General features: G+C 40.3%; 2 protein-coding genes across 2 annotated transcripts in view; both read right to left on the reverse strand.

The window, feature by feature from the left end:
- Positions 1 to 2132: 2132 nt before the first annotated feature.
- Positions 2133 to 14541, reverse strand: part of LOC145479484 (uncharacterized) — a 106273-nt gene continuing 93864 nt past the window's right edge. Inside the window, exon 2 of the mRNA XM_081457861.1 lies at positions 2133 to 2365. The gene's annotated coding sequence lies outside the window, so the exon portion shown is untranslated. The remainder of the gene's footprint in view (positions 2366 to 14541) is intronic.
- LOC145479492 (uncharacterized) lies at positions 5574 to 7474 on the reverse strand. The gene is made up of 2 exons (XM_081457874.1): positions 6980 to 7474; positions 5574 to 5896 (listed from the first exon to the last, which is right to left on the reverse strand). The coding sequence occupies exons 1-2, from the start codon at positions 7032 to 7034 to the stop codon at positions 5574 to 5576; spliced, it is 378 nt and encodes a 125-aa protein (XP_081314000.1). The 5' UTR covers positions 7035 to 7474.

Raw genomic sequence — 14541 nt, forward strand, 5'->3', positions numbered from 1 at the left:
GTTGCCCCCAGAGCTCTCGTTTAACGACTGCTAGTCAAGGGGAACGAAGACTCTGGGAACGAGATTGCATATAATGGGACTCGTGATTGGCTCAAAATTGAGTGGCATGACCAGTCATGCAAGAAGCTCGAAGTCGTCGCTAAAAATAAAGACAACAAAATATGCCTTCGATTTATGAGAAACGGGACTGTAGAAGCGAGTTTCTTTAGCGCAAATTCATTTTTTGCTTTTTCTTCGTGACAATAGCCCAGCTTATGAGATTTCCCTTTAACAAGTCGAATTAACCAGGAGAAAACCTGTCTAAGTACAAACACCGAACCTTGAGTTTGAATTTGCTTCCCTAAATATTGTTATAACAGTGAAATGCTAGCCACAGCTTTTCTATTTGGACAGAGTTCTTGTATTCAGAACGCATAATTTCTCGTCGAAAATTGTTACCACCGGTTTCCCGAATTACGTTCGACGCAAGTACGCCGTCTGAACCAGCCGTCGCTCCAAAGTCGCTCTAAAATCGAACTTAATCAAGTTTGGTTCGGCACATGAGTGGATCGGCGTTTGGACCGGGCCTTATATACAAGATATATTGCTGTAAGTTATAGACGTGCATGATATATATAAGATGTTACAGTTAGCAGCCAACGCTATTCAGAATTGCTGCATATTTGCATCATAGACGAATAGAGTAGCCTTGTCCACTTTCATAGACTGGGTATATACCTGTATTCTGGAGTTAAGATTCAGTTCCATTTGATTTTTATTGCATATTTTCTTGAAGTGAATTGTTAACGAATCCTCTGTTAGGCCTTTGGCTCAGCATATTGTTACTCTCTAGTATCTCACAACGTCATTGCGATCTTATATAAGTTGTTACAGTTTGCAGTTATGTTATGTTCCAGTTTGACTTCGGCAGTTTTCCTGCACCCAAGAAGCATAACAAACCGATTAGCTATGCATACTATTGAGATCTAAACAATTGGACTCTAGAGTAACTCTTAAGTGTAGATCTTTCCTCCGTTCTATAATCTTGAATTGATATAGACAAACTTTGGGTTGGGATGAAGTCCTCCCATACAGGTCACTCTCTGCCCCATAAACTCAAAGAATGGATTGGTTGCCATGGTAACCATAAGTCTAAACTACCTTACCTGACTAAGGACCTCTTTCAGGGTATTGAGACCTGCAGCCCGGAGGAGGATTAAGGACCTTTCGCAGGGTATTGTGACCTGCAGCCCTAGAGAGGAGTAAGGACCTCTTCTAGGGTATTGTGATCGTCAGCCCTAAAGAGGAGTAAGGAGAAACAAAACACAAACCGCGGTGATAAACATGGAACCAAAACGCATGTTAAACAAAGTTAATTTCCTTGACGTTTCGTATGTACAACACACATCTTCAGAAGTGACCGTTAACTAGATTACAATCGAAATTTAAACGCGAAGAAAAAGAAAAAGACTGGTATCTAATAATATGTAACAAGACTAATAGTTAATAACAAACAGATGAGTCTGCGGGAGAGAAAAAAATATATATAAAAAGAAAATTACCATAATAATAATAACAATACAAACCTAAAGACCCTATCTCTACAGTTCCCAAGAGAGAAATCTTCATTGTCTTACCATTTTTAGGGTTCCAAAGTAAAGTAATTACCCAGCAACTTAAATCTTGTATCTATAAGTTTTATGGTTGTTTTAACGTTAAAATAATTTTCCGAAACACCCGCCGAATTAAGTCTTTTTTCCTGTACAAGGACAGGTTCAGCCGTTCTCAGATGTCTAAGGTGGTTTACAAGGAAAGCTGCTGGGACTGTGATGATTTTTATATAGGAAAAACAAAGCGTCGACTACATGATAGTCTAAAAGCGGTCACACCTCAGCCATTGCGGATCACGTTACTTCCACGGGTCATAATATTAAATGGGACCATTTTGATATCTTAGCAACTGGTAGGTCAGATATACATTGTAAAATTAAGGAAACATTGTTAATTCGTGATTTAAAGCCAGCCTTGAATGAAAACGTTGGCAGTGAGAAACTTTTTTTCTTTACTAACATTTTGTATTGTTATTATTATTATGGTAATTTTATATATCTATATATATATTTTCTCTCCCGCAGACTCATCTGTTTGTTATTAACTATTAGTCTTGTTACATATTATTAGATACCAGTCTTTTTCTTTTTCTTCGCGTTTAAATTTCGATTGTAATCTAGTTAACGGTCACTTCTGAAGATGCATGTTGTACATACGAAACGTCAAGGAAATTAACTTTGTTTAACATGCGTTTTGGTTCCATGTTTATCACCGCGGTTTGTGTTTTGTTTCTTCTAAAGCTACGATGGCCAAGGAAAAAGAGGAGTAAGGAACTCTTGTAGGGTATTGTGATCTGCAACCCTCAGGAGGAGTAGGACCTCTCTTAGGGGATCGTGACCTGCACTCCTAGAGAGAAAGGGGGTGAGGGGGGTTTTGACCCCTCCCTTCTTACCAAGCTAGACTAGTATTCTGTTAGTGACACTGGCCGGTTGGAGTACTTCATTCCCAACCCCTTTCCCCACATTTATCGCTGTCTGTGTTTCTGTTTCTCATGAGTTGCAAGCATTAATTGCCTGATTTCGTCTTACTGCTTGAATCAAGAGAAAATTTGTTAGTCTACTGGAAATCAAGAAAGGTTTATGAGTAGATTGACATAAGAATCATACTAGATGTTGCGAATCAAATATTTCACAGCGCCACGAGAAATGCCAATTTTATGCTTTTAGAGACGTCACAACGAGCCATGACGAGGCAAAATATTTAACGGCTCCAAACGCAACTGGAAAATTATTTAGAGTCCAATCAAACCCGTTTTGACTCTTAAATTGGTTAAGCCTGGCAAAATGATTTTTGATGCTAAATTGAGTTGGGGGATCTTACAGAGACAGCCTGAGCCCTCTTAATGCTTCGATCCCGGTTTTAGAATGTTTTGCGCAGTTTACCGGCGAGCATGCTTTAACCTCAATCTGTGAGAACAAGAACGGATCGATCGGGATGACCTATTAAAAAGTGGTCTAACAAGATATCCAGTTAATTTACAATAGTTTCGTTTCTTACAGTCATGATCTTGAAGTGCACTTGGGAAATAAAGCCTACATGCAGTTATTAAGAAAATTTGGGTGAATATTGGTTTTATTACATGTTTGTTTTGCGAGAGAGCTAGAACGCCGCTACAAACTAAAATAGTGAACAGATTCACGCTAAGTCTCCTTAAAATTCTTGGATTTAGAACGAAAGAAAGTTAAAAATGCCACGAGATCTTGCCTGGTGATTATGTAACACCACCGAGCGACTTACACCCGACTTGCACAAATTAAACATTTCTAAGGTTACCGTAAACCTTCGCGGGTGTCCTTAGCGAAAAAAAATATTACCGCGCTGTCTTAAAGACAACCACTACAAATTATATATCAATGCAAAGGTTATAGAATGCTCTATTCGATAAAAATTGTTTTGCCTCAATCTTTTTTAATCATAAGGCGAGCGCGACCTAAAAGCGCGAAACGACCGACGTTCCATTGAGCGAATTTATCGGGTATCAAACTCGACCGCATCAAGCTACTGCATTATATCATTCACGAGGCATCAATCATCAAAACCGTGTGAGGGTTTGTCGATATTCCTATTGGTTGTTTTGGAAAATTTCTGTCAAGTTTGATGTCCAAAAATACAGCGACACGTTTTACGACGAAGGCCATTGCAGGAAATCAATTTTGAAAATTCGCTCAATGGAACGTCGGTCGTTTCGCGCTTTTAGGTCGCGCTCGCCTTATGATTAAAAAAAATTGAGGCAAAATAATTTTTATCGAATAGAGCATTCTATAACCCTTGCATTGATATATAATTTGTAGTGGTTGTCTTTAAGACAGCGCGGTAATATTTTTTTTCGCTAAGGACACCCGCGAAGGTTTACGGTAACCTTAAGGTATTGCGCATTTAGCAAATAAGAAATGTACAACGTAAGTACACTTACCAAGTGGCGAGAATATATCAGAAACACGGCAATCGCCAAACTCTGTAAATTCGTTATGTTTCTTCGTTTTTCCGCTTTACTAGTGGTTGCAGTCCGGAGCAGTATAGCTAAGTGCGGATCGGGACGATCAGAAGCGAACTGATCAACACAACTGAGCCTTACATACTATATGTGATGGCACACCTTAAAAATGTCAAAATTGATTTATTTCGGAAGTGGGTTAACAATACTTGTCAGAAAAACTGTTGTCTCATTGGTCAACATAACAACCCTCCGGCTCTAATTTGTTCCCCCTCGCTTAAAATACTAGACCAAGTTTCAAAACTGCTATTTACATATTCAAGTTAGCTAGAATGTTTGTCTAACCATGATTAATTTAAACACGTGTTAATTCGGCTTCAGATTGCTTCTTAATTTCAGCGATCTACAAATGGTTCAGCTTTCAGCTGCCACCCTTATTAATCATGATCAGGCGGGAACCTGAATGAGCGAAAATTTCATCCGTCGTTGTTTCTTTCATTCGTGCTTCGTTGCTTCGTTGGCTTTCATCAGACACACAATGACTTCACAGAAGCGATGAGTATGCAAATTTCTCATGCTGTCAAGATCAAGGTGCAATACATGACTACTTAGGGTTGCACGAGCACAACAGTGTAATAGTGTAATTAATCACTTTGTCGCATCGTTACTCGACAAAAACTCTATTGTTTAAATAGAAATCTCAAGCTCATAATAGTATTGTTAATTATAATATAGATAGGACTCTGCGGGCGTTCTGATTGGTCGAAAACCCATGTTTCAGAGTATAAAACATAGAAAAAGCCTGTTTTATTGTTTTTCGCCACATTCCCTCTATATCATAAAGCAAATGAAGAAGTCTAAGCCGCGTATTACACTGTGATAAAACACCCGGACATAGGAGAACACTCGAGAAATGTGGAAAACACGAGCCGCAGGCGAGTGTTTTCTACATTTCCAGTATAATACATTTACAGTGTAATACACGACTCAGGTTTCTTTATTTGTTAAATAAATTATCGTTGACGTCAAAATGTGGTAAGAACAAAAATGTGACGCACGACCGATTAGGCGAGTTTGTCACTGATGTTCTTACCACTTTTTGACGTCATCTGGGATCTATAACTGAAAAAACGCACAGAAAAATGGAATCAACTTGTTTTATTTAAACGTTAACGACGTCACCTATGCGTCTGTCCTCCAGTAGATCATAAGTAAGAACCAATCAAAATGCTCAAATGATTCCCTTATTACACAACTCTATTTCACAACTCTATTTCTCTCGATATTTTTTAAGAAACGTTACAAGCAACTGAAGATTTACCTATCACTGAAATTGAGCAACAATTATTGAATTTCTATTTAATGCTACATGCAGCTTTGATCAACGAAGGTCAGAAATCCTTCAAATTTAAAACGACGCGTATGATTAATTTACTTAACATTCCTTAGCAGCTGCTAAACAATAAATCAACAACCTCGAATGATTCGCATAATAACCGCGTTCTTCTAAATGACAATGAACGATAATCCATTATTACATAATTACAACCTAATAACTGAACAAGTGGATAAAACCAGTGGCAACGCAAGCAATCAAAAGAAGACCGCTGACCATCTGACCGGGTGCACTGTTGCAGTAGTCTGAGGAGCAGCATTCCACGTTACACTTGACACCAGGCTCATTGCAGGCGGGAACGGCTGATGCTGAGCAGGCAGCCGCGCAGCCTTTCACATAAGCTTCATCAATGGAACTGACGTGAACGCTGGCTTTAACGCAGTGCTGCGAATCTACGCACCTGCCCTTGTATCGCTTGGCATCACAGTCTTTCCAAGAGTGGGTGCTAAGGCACTGATAACATTCACGGGAAAACACTGCAAGATTGAAGGAGAAGCGAGGTAAAATTATAAACGTGTGACTACCTTTTTCAAAATTTTCTAACCGTGAAAATAACGGGTGGAACTGACCGAATTTGTGTATGCAAGCAATCCAGAAAATAGCCATCAAGATTGTCTCCACATGTAAAATCTATGTAAAATCTTTCTGCACGCAACGGTGTTTTCGAAACCGGAAAATTTAGACTTCGCGGTATGTGTCAAGGGCAAGATGCTTCTGGAAAAACTTTTAAATGTTGTATAAAATAGCTAAATAGCAGGTTGAAATCCTCATCGGCTAATAGAGTACTCAATAGTTAGACTTGAGCGATTTATAACAGTAGAAGTAAAGAGCTGGATTAGTTGGTGCAAGACATTTACTCTTCCGAAACAATCAGATTGCTACAACTGCCAGAAAAAACGGTTACAGGGCAAGTAAAATAACTATATATGGAAATTGGACTTCGAGTTGCACTAACTGATAGTTTGAATACTTGCAACCGCGCTGGTGAATTTACTTTACTGTTATTCGATTACTTCAAGCGGTCTTCAGCTCATTCAACGTAGGTTGTTCATCTGAAATAATCTGTTTCAAACAAATTAAACAACGTTTCGGCTCCTTGTCTAGTTTTGCTGCAGAATGCTTTGCTTTAGCAACTATGATTCTTCAAGCTGAGACTCAAACGTGCAATTCAGCATGGCTTATTTGCGACGTGGTATGTAACGCCCTCACATGGCATGATATTGAATGCTTCGATCCGTTTTGAAATATTTAGCACAGTTGACGTGTTGACCTGTGATAATGGATAGAGATCGATCGAGATGACGTACAAAAAGTGGTCTAACAAGACATCCAGTTGCAAACAAAAACTAAAATAGTGAACAGATTCAAAGTCTCCTCAAAGTTCTTGAATTGAGAACGAAGCTAAGGACACTCTAACTGAAACTAAAAGTGCCACGAGGTCTTGCCTGGTGATGATGCAAGACCACCGAGCGACTTGACATCCGACTTGCACGAATTAAACATGTCTTTAGGTATTACGCATTTAGCAAATAAGAAATGTACCACGTAAGTTTACTTACCAAGTGGCGAGAACATTAGAAACACAACAATCACCAAACTCTGTAAATTCGACATGTTTCTTCGTTTTTTCCGCTTTGCTAGTCGCCTAGTGATTGTGACTCTGCGAACCCACCGTACGGTAGTGCTGACTGGGACGATAAGACGCAAACTGAAGAACTCAACTGAGCCTTCTATGCTAAATGTGATGGCACACCTTAAAAATGTCGAAATTGATCTATTTCGGAAGGAAGGTAACAATACTTGTCAGAAAAGCTGTTATCTGATTGGTCAACATAAAAGCTTGTGGTAATGATGCACACCCCTGATCGCTCTGCTCTCCTCGTGTAGTCCACCCCTCTGTCTCTGGTTTTTTCCGCTCTGTATAAAATACAAGGTCAAGTTCCAAACCTGCAGGTTATTTACATATTGAAGTTAGTTAGATTGTTCGTCTGTTCATGATTAACTCAAACGCGTGTTAATTTAGCCGCCAACCTTGTTAGTCAGGCAAGAACATAAATGAGCGAAAATTTCATCCTGACGCGATTCGTGTTCCCTTGCTTTGTTGGCTTTAATCAGATCATTATGACGCTGACACACAATGACTCCATAGCAGCGATGAGTATAAGCATACTGTATTTCTAATGCTGTTGAGATAATTGCGCACTGCACGATTACTTAGAGTTTCAAGAAGACGATCTAAAAATAGTACGATCAATCATGTTGTTACCAAGATTGTGTACGCATTCCGATCTTTGATCTGCCGGCAGTGATAGCGTGCTTTCTTCAATCCAGTTTGATAACGTCATACCACGTCATTTCGTGAATTATACAGGGATTATAATAACCGGCTTGACGTAAATTGTAATACCTTCCTTCCTCCCCCTCCCCCTCCCCCCTCTTTTACTCGCTCCATTTTTCGCGCTGTAATTCGTTGCTCCCGAACCCCACAGAAACGCTTGCTACGCAGGCTAGTAGAGAATTGTAATAACAGTTGCCGCGTGTTTGGACAACGAACAGCCGCTCTTTTGCTTATAGCCCGTATAGCGTGACACGAAAAAAAGAAAGCGCAAGAAAAATGCGCGTGACTCTAGGTTTCTCGTGGCCTCTTTTTTCGTGCACTTTTTAAGCGATGGCGCATTATGTGAGTTCATCACTTTAAGTGGGCGTGCTGCGTGCCTTTGGATAGTGATTTCTCTCTTATTTCGTCTCGCTTATGTCCGTCGCGCTTATATCGCGCACGATTTATCCCTCTGTGGAAGCGAAATGCACTCTGGGAGTTCCTTTGCTGCTTTCCCGTGCTGTTCGTAATAAGAAAATATCCTCCATGTATACAAGTTTAGATAGACAAGCGGGTCGCACACGCGATATGACAAGTATACAGTCTGTAATAGTACCCGACGGTAAAAGCAGATTGGTGGGTAATTTTTTTGGAGCTATTTTGTACCAAGAGCTAATTTAATGCAATAGCACGGTCTTATTCTTTTACCAGAAGTGATCAGATTGATCATAGTTTCTTTGGTTTTGAATTTCCAAGAAACCACTTCAAATTAATACCGATTTTAAAAGCCATCCAAAACAGACACTCTATTACTCTTCACTACATTGCAATGCACTGCATTGCATCGCATTGCATTGCATGGCATTGCACGGCATGCACTACAACGACCTAGAGCACTGCACTTGGTTGCATTCTATTATTGGCTGTTTTGGAAACTGATACCTGCATTATCATAGAACATCATTACCCGTAAGGCTCAGATTGTCAGCTTTATTTTATGTACAGAAGAAAACTGCTGGAAGAAGCGTTGCCATGGAGATTAACATCATCATTTTGCTGTTCGCTATCTTCGGGCTCATGTTGCAGAGGTCAGCGGAGCAACAATACGTGTCACAGATGACATGTTCGTCACAATGGAGAATCCCGCTGGCATCGCATCTGTCGGCACAGCCTCTTGCAAAGACTGAGCTGGAAATATTTTTTAAGACGTTTTGGGTCGTTATGTTCGCTTTGAAGCATCTCTTGAAACTTTCCCGGCAAGTGACTTCTTTAAGGTTCTCATCACAGCTTTTCCAAGAAGTTGAATTTTCACAATGGTAACATTCCAGGCCGTTCACTGCGTCAGGGAAAATATTCCAAAGGTAAAATTGTATATCAGTATACCAGAAAATTGACTCGTTATGCGAGAAGAGAGACAGCTCTTACTTTTGTAATCCTAATCGTAATTCGAATTTCTCAGTCATCTGATTCCGTTTCCCCTATGGGTCTCAAAACTTTCTTAAACTAAATATGTAATATGTATGATAGGTTTTGTTTCCAAAGGCAAATACAAAAATTAGCCGCTGTCGTTTGCGTTCTCCAAAATACACAGAACTTGGCCATTTCACGATGCTGTTTAAAGAGGAGGGCTAAGAAATATACAAAGATTTACAATGAACTGCACAGCCATGTCGTTCTGCTCATTTCAAAACTTTTGTCTGGTGACGTTCTCGTTTCTTGCCGTCATGGTTGGCTTAAGCTGCAGCGAATATGAAATAAATTTAACATGAATATCGCTTTACTTACTCTTTTGAATGAAACTTTTTTTTTCTCCTCAGTTAAAGGAGCTCAGTCACGGTTTGCACATTTTGAAAAGTTTAGCCTAAATTTTTCAAATTCGTCGTTTACAATCCGTGTTAATCTTCGCCATCCTTGACCATCCTTGTTTCCTTTATGGTTTATTATTATCTCTTTGATGTTTTTCTATCTTAGTAAACTATTATTTTCAGGTTTCCTTCCATTTAAAGGAGATTTTGTACGCGGCCAAAAAAAAAGACGGAACACCGTGACGGAGCTCCTTAAAGCCAATGAATTCCGAATGGCAATTATTATGTCAAACATAATCTTTAAAAAGCGAGCCAGTTTATGATTAATGCTGGACATAAAACAAGGAATAGTTATTTTTCAGCTACTTTAAGGTTTTTCTTTTTGTCTTCCTAAATTGAACTACAGTTTCCCTTCCTGTTAAAACTCACTTCATATATTTCAATTCACTGCACGCAGACAAGTTGTCCCACGTTTTCTTTGATTTCTATGAACAACGATGTCTAAAAGGTTTTCCGCGATTACGCGCTGTTTAAAAAGTGTCGCACGGAGAACTATGTTTGTTATTGAGGTTTTTAAAGCAGGAGAATAAGACGTTGTACTATACCTGTTTGGATCATCTTAAAAACGCTAACCAAAATCCCGGCAAGAGTTAGATATTTCATGTCTGCCTTAATATTACTTATTCTAGTCGGGCTAAACATCAGTCATCGATGTGACGTATGAAGGCGAATTTTAACATAATTTGTTGGTGCTTTTCTTCACCTGGCTTTGCATTGATTTAATCTTACCGGTGTTGCGCTGATTTCGAATCATGACATTGGACTAAAACAAAAAATTATATGGTATCCTCGTCTCGGAGAGGCGATGGTCAGCGCATCACTGTCGACAGGCTCTTAAGTGACTCAAAAGCCCGATTCTTGAGTGGCAGTCTTTGTTGCAGCTGGTACAGATGTAGTTTGTGGCCTCACGAACTGATACTTGTCGTTCCTTTCTCGCCGCCCGCTTGATTGTCGCCTCGGCCCTGGCCTTCGTCTCGGCCCTGAGTGCCCCCTCCTTCACACCGTGACGCCAGGCGGCGCGGACTTGCGCGAGGACCTCCCAGGTATTGGGATTGAATTCAGCGAGTCGCAGGTCACGCTTGCAAACATCCTTAAAGCGAAGGAGAGGTCGGCCCACGCGTCGGGCGCCCTCCCACAGTTCCCCGTAGAGGACTTGCCTTGGCAAGCGATCGGGTTCCATACGGTGAACATGACCGAGCCACCGTAAGCGTCTTTGGATGAGTAGTGTAGGGATGCTCGGCATGTCGGCTCGTTGAAGAACATTGGTGTTGGAGACTCTGTCCTGTCATTTGATCTGAAGGAGACGCCGAAGGCAGCGGAGGTGGAACCCGTTGAGCCGCTTCTCTTGTCTGGCGTATGTGGGCCACGACTCGCTTCCGTAAAGGAGAGTGGAAAGGACACAAGATCGGTAGACTTGCAGCTTGGTCCTCTCGCTCAACAAGTCGTTAATCCACACTCTCTTGTTGAGGTTGGCCATAACGCCGGCTGCCTTGGCGATCCTTGAACTGATCTCGACATCTAGCGACGCCTTGCTTGGCACTGTTGACCCTAGGTAAGTGAAAGAGTCCACGACCTCCAGTTCAGTGTTGTTGATGGTAATGACGGGAGGTGTCTCTGCATCTTGGGCTAGGATGTTTGTCTTCTTTAGACTGATGGTAAGGCCGAACTCCTTGCAGGCGTGAGACAGCTTATCAACCAAGCGTTGAAGGCCTGCCTCGCTGTGGGATGCCAGGGCAGCATCATCCGCGAACAACAGCTCGCGTATGAGCACTTTAAGGGTCTTGGTTTTGGCGCGGAGCCTGGCAATGTTGAAAAGCTTGCCATCTGACCTCGTCCGAATGTATACACCCTCCGAGCAATCGGCAAAGGCGTAGTGGAGTAACATCGAGAAGAAAATCCCGAACAGGGTTGGCGCCAAAACGCAGTTCTGCTTTACTCCACTGCTGACATAACTCCATTAGCAACATAAAAACTGCAGGGAATCAAACGATTTCTTAAATTACTAACGAACAGACAAATGAGTTATGCAAAAATTATTCAACATCTGTTAAATAATGACTCACAAGTTGTTTTCTGAAAACTCATCGACTCAATTTTAGTGTCGTCACTTCTCAGTCCCCGCCGAAGTATATGTATTTCATATTTCATCCGGGAGACCCAGATTCACGCAACAGTAAACTGGGTTGAAAGGGGGAAAAAGAGGAGCCGAATGCAGTGTAATCAACTCTTCGTGTGTGCTCCTGGGAGTACTAATTTTTTTAATTATTCACTTTTTTAAGAGAAAAGAGAAGATGCTTTATTGCAAAGCTAGCGAAACTAAATATGGTGAAGCTCGCATTATAATCCAATGGTGAGCGCTCACGGTGTGAACAAAGTTGACTTCTCTTCGCCCTTTCCATTAGCGATGTTATGAAACAAATAAATTAATTTATTCATACTTTTCGCTGGGCATTATCATCATCGATTGAAGATATTCTTTGGAAGTTCAGTGAGCACTCAATTAAGAAGCTCAGTCCTCTCGAGTTTCCCTCTTGATTTTCCCGTTATAACAGAACGTTCGAGGTTAACAAGTTTATATGGCTCCTTGCCCCGGTTTTGCAGGCCTGTAATCGGGCCGTGGGCGTTACGGGAGAATAATGCCTTAGAATAAGCCAATGAGAGCTCGCGTTATATCGGCTACAAACACAAGCCGTAAAATAAAGTACGAAATTAAACGTACTGCACGGGAAGAACAGGTGTCTGCTTGTTGCCGGATAATGATTGACCTAAAATGGCCTCATTTAAATGACGCAGTTTTTTTACTGTTACCGAATCTCCGAGAATTCTTCATTATGTTTCTTCATTGTTATAATTTTTAATCTGTTGATGGTCGCGTTTATATAGAGTTGGTATCAATTCCAAACCTTTATGAATTGTTGACTTCTGTAAAATTTCGTGTTCTGATCCGATAGGGTTTCCATGTAATTTCATTGCCTACAGGAGAATCAACTGTGCGTAGAGGCTTTCTTTAGGCTGTTATTCAGTCACAAATACAACTCAACGCAGGTGTCCTGAAAAGGTTAGGCACTAAAATATTAATGATTAAAAGAAGCTTGTAAAATTTGTGTATGGGATGAAAGTTATTCAACACCAAATTGAGAAAATTGCCACCCAAATTGCGTACGAATGGCTTTCCCTACCCGTGTAAAACGCTGTGTTATTTTCGCCATGCTAACTGCTTACATACTGCCTGAAGGTAGGTACTATAATGTACTTTATTGTTGCATATCAGCAAATCAGTTTTGGAGAAAAATGCGAATCACTAACCCACAAAACAATCGATACCAGCCACGAATTTACAAACGCGTTTGTGAAGAAAACACAACGTTACGGTTTTGAGGCTTATTTTATCTATGAAATTATGAAATTGACAGGTGCTCTGCTGGTCAAACTTCACTACTGGCTTGCGTCGCGTCGATAGCCGAGCTTTCAGGATTGAAAACTTTCATTCCATTAAATTTGTTTCTTTTAAGCCAAAATACCGCGTTACTGCGCAACTGCGTTCTCTTTGGTTCGTTCAATTCGCCGTCTAGGTTTCTTTCTAGTTTGTTTGTCGAGGTTCGAAAGGTTTCTTTTTCGTTTAAACGTTAAGATATGCCATATTTGATATGACACTTTTCAGTTTAAGACGGAGAAAAGTAAGACCGGCATTTGGGTGTTGACTGAAGAGATTCATACACTTTTAAAATCGAAATTCTTCTTCCATCTCCGCATATATGTTTCTTGTCCATCGTTTCATTTTTTTCTTGTCTTTCATTCTCTTTTACTACAAATTGACACCAAAATATCTAGCAATTCATTTATTTATTTATTTATTTATTTATTTATTTATTTAAAAAGCACTTCTTGAAATCTCCAATTTTCACGTTTCGACCCCCTCTCACCTGTTCATTGTTGTAACCACGTGACAGTGTCCACGGAGCGTATTTCAACATTGAAAAGGGGGAGAGGGGGGTTTGGCTATCGACAAAAAGATGTTTTTTTTCAATTACGGAAGGACGCCAAAAGAAAGCGTTTGTTTTGCTCAAATGTGTCAACACTTTTGTCCATGATTGTAGCCATTTATTTATGCACTGTTTGTTACTCCACGGCTTCCAATAAAGTAAACACAACTTACCTCATATCCCCCCTTGTCCATCGTTTCATTTTTTTTCTTGTCTTTCATTCTCTTTTACTACAAATTGACACCAAAATATCTAGCAATTCATTTATTTATTTATTTATTTATTTATCTATTTATTTATTTATTTATTTAAAAAGCACTTCTTGAAAGAAAAAACTTAACGAAGCTGAGAGGTTACAGACAACTTTATTGTATATCCCTGATATCAAATTGTCTTCCTCTTACAGCCAGCAGTCTGCGTTGTAACAGGTGTCAGAGCCGTAAATCTTGGGAACACTGTAACGGAAACACAACAGAAACCAACTGCAACTTTACCGATGCAAGATGCGTAAAGTACAGCTACGAAAAGATGGACGCGAACTCTGACGACAGAGAAACAATGTTTGCGCGCGGTTATCTGTCCCAATCCCAATGTTCCGGCAGTCTTCTCCCGGCATGTAAAGACCTACAAAAGTCTGGTGACAAAATGAAAGCAACTTGTAAAGTTTCGTGTTGCGGTGAAGATCTATGCAACTCACAAGTCAAGATAAACTCTTCGGTTTTGTTTTTGCTGGTGATGTTTCTTATTCATGCCATTTTTGTAAAAGTTTCGCTTCGAAGCGCGAAGTAAAAACGCACTTCTTTTGACGCTTATATTCCTCTGGAAGATATTGTAGTTGTACAGTAGTGCACTTACAGCTTATCGTACCTTTCTTGTACTCTTCGGCGGTCGAGCCGTGATTCGTATTTGCCTAGTTTCTAGACCTCGATATTTCACCTCGATCAATCGTTTTCGGA

The sequence above is a fragment of the Orbicella franksi genome, chromosome 2 (assembly GCF_964199315.1).
Source record: "Orbicella franksi chromosome 2, jaOrbFran1.1, whole genome shotgun sequence".
In the NCBI taxonomy this organism is placed as follows: Eukaryota; Metazoa; Cnidaria; class Anthozoa; order Scleractinia; family Merulinidae; genus Orbicella; species Orbicella franksi.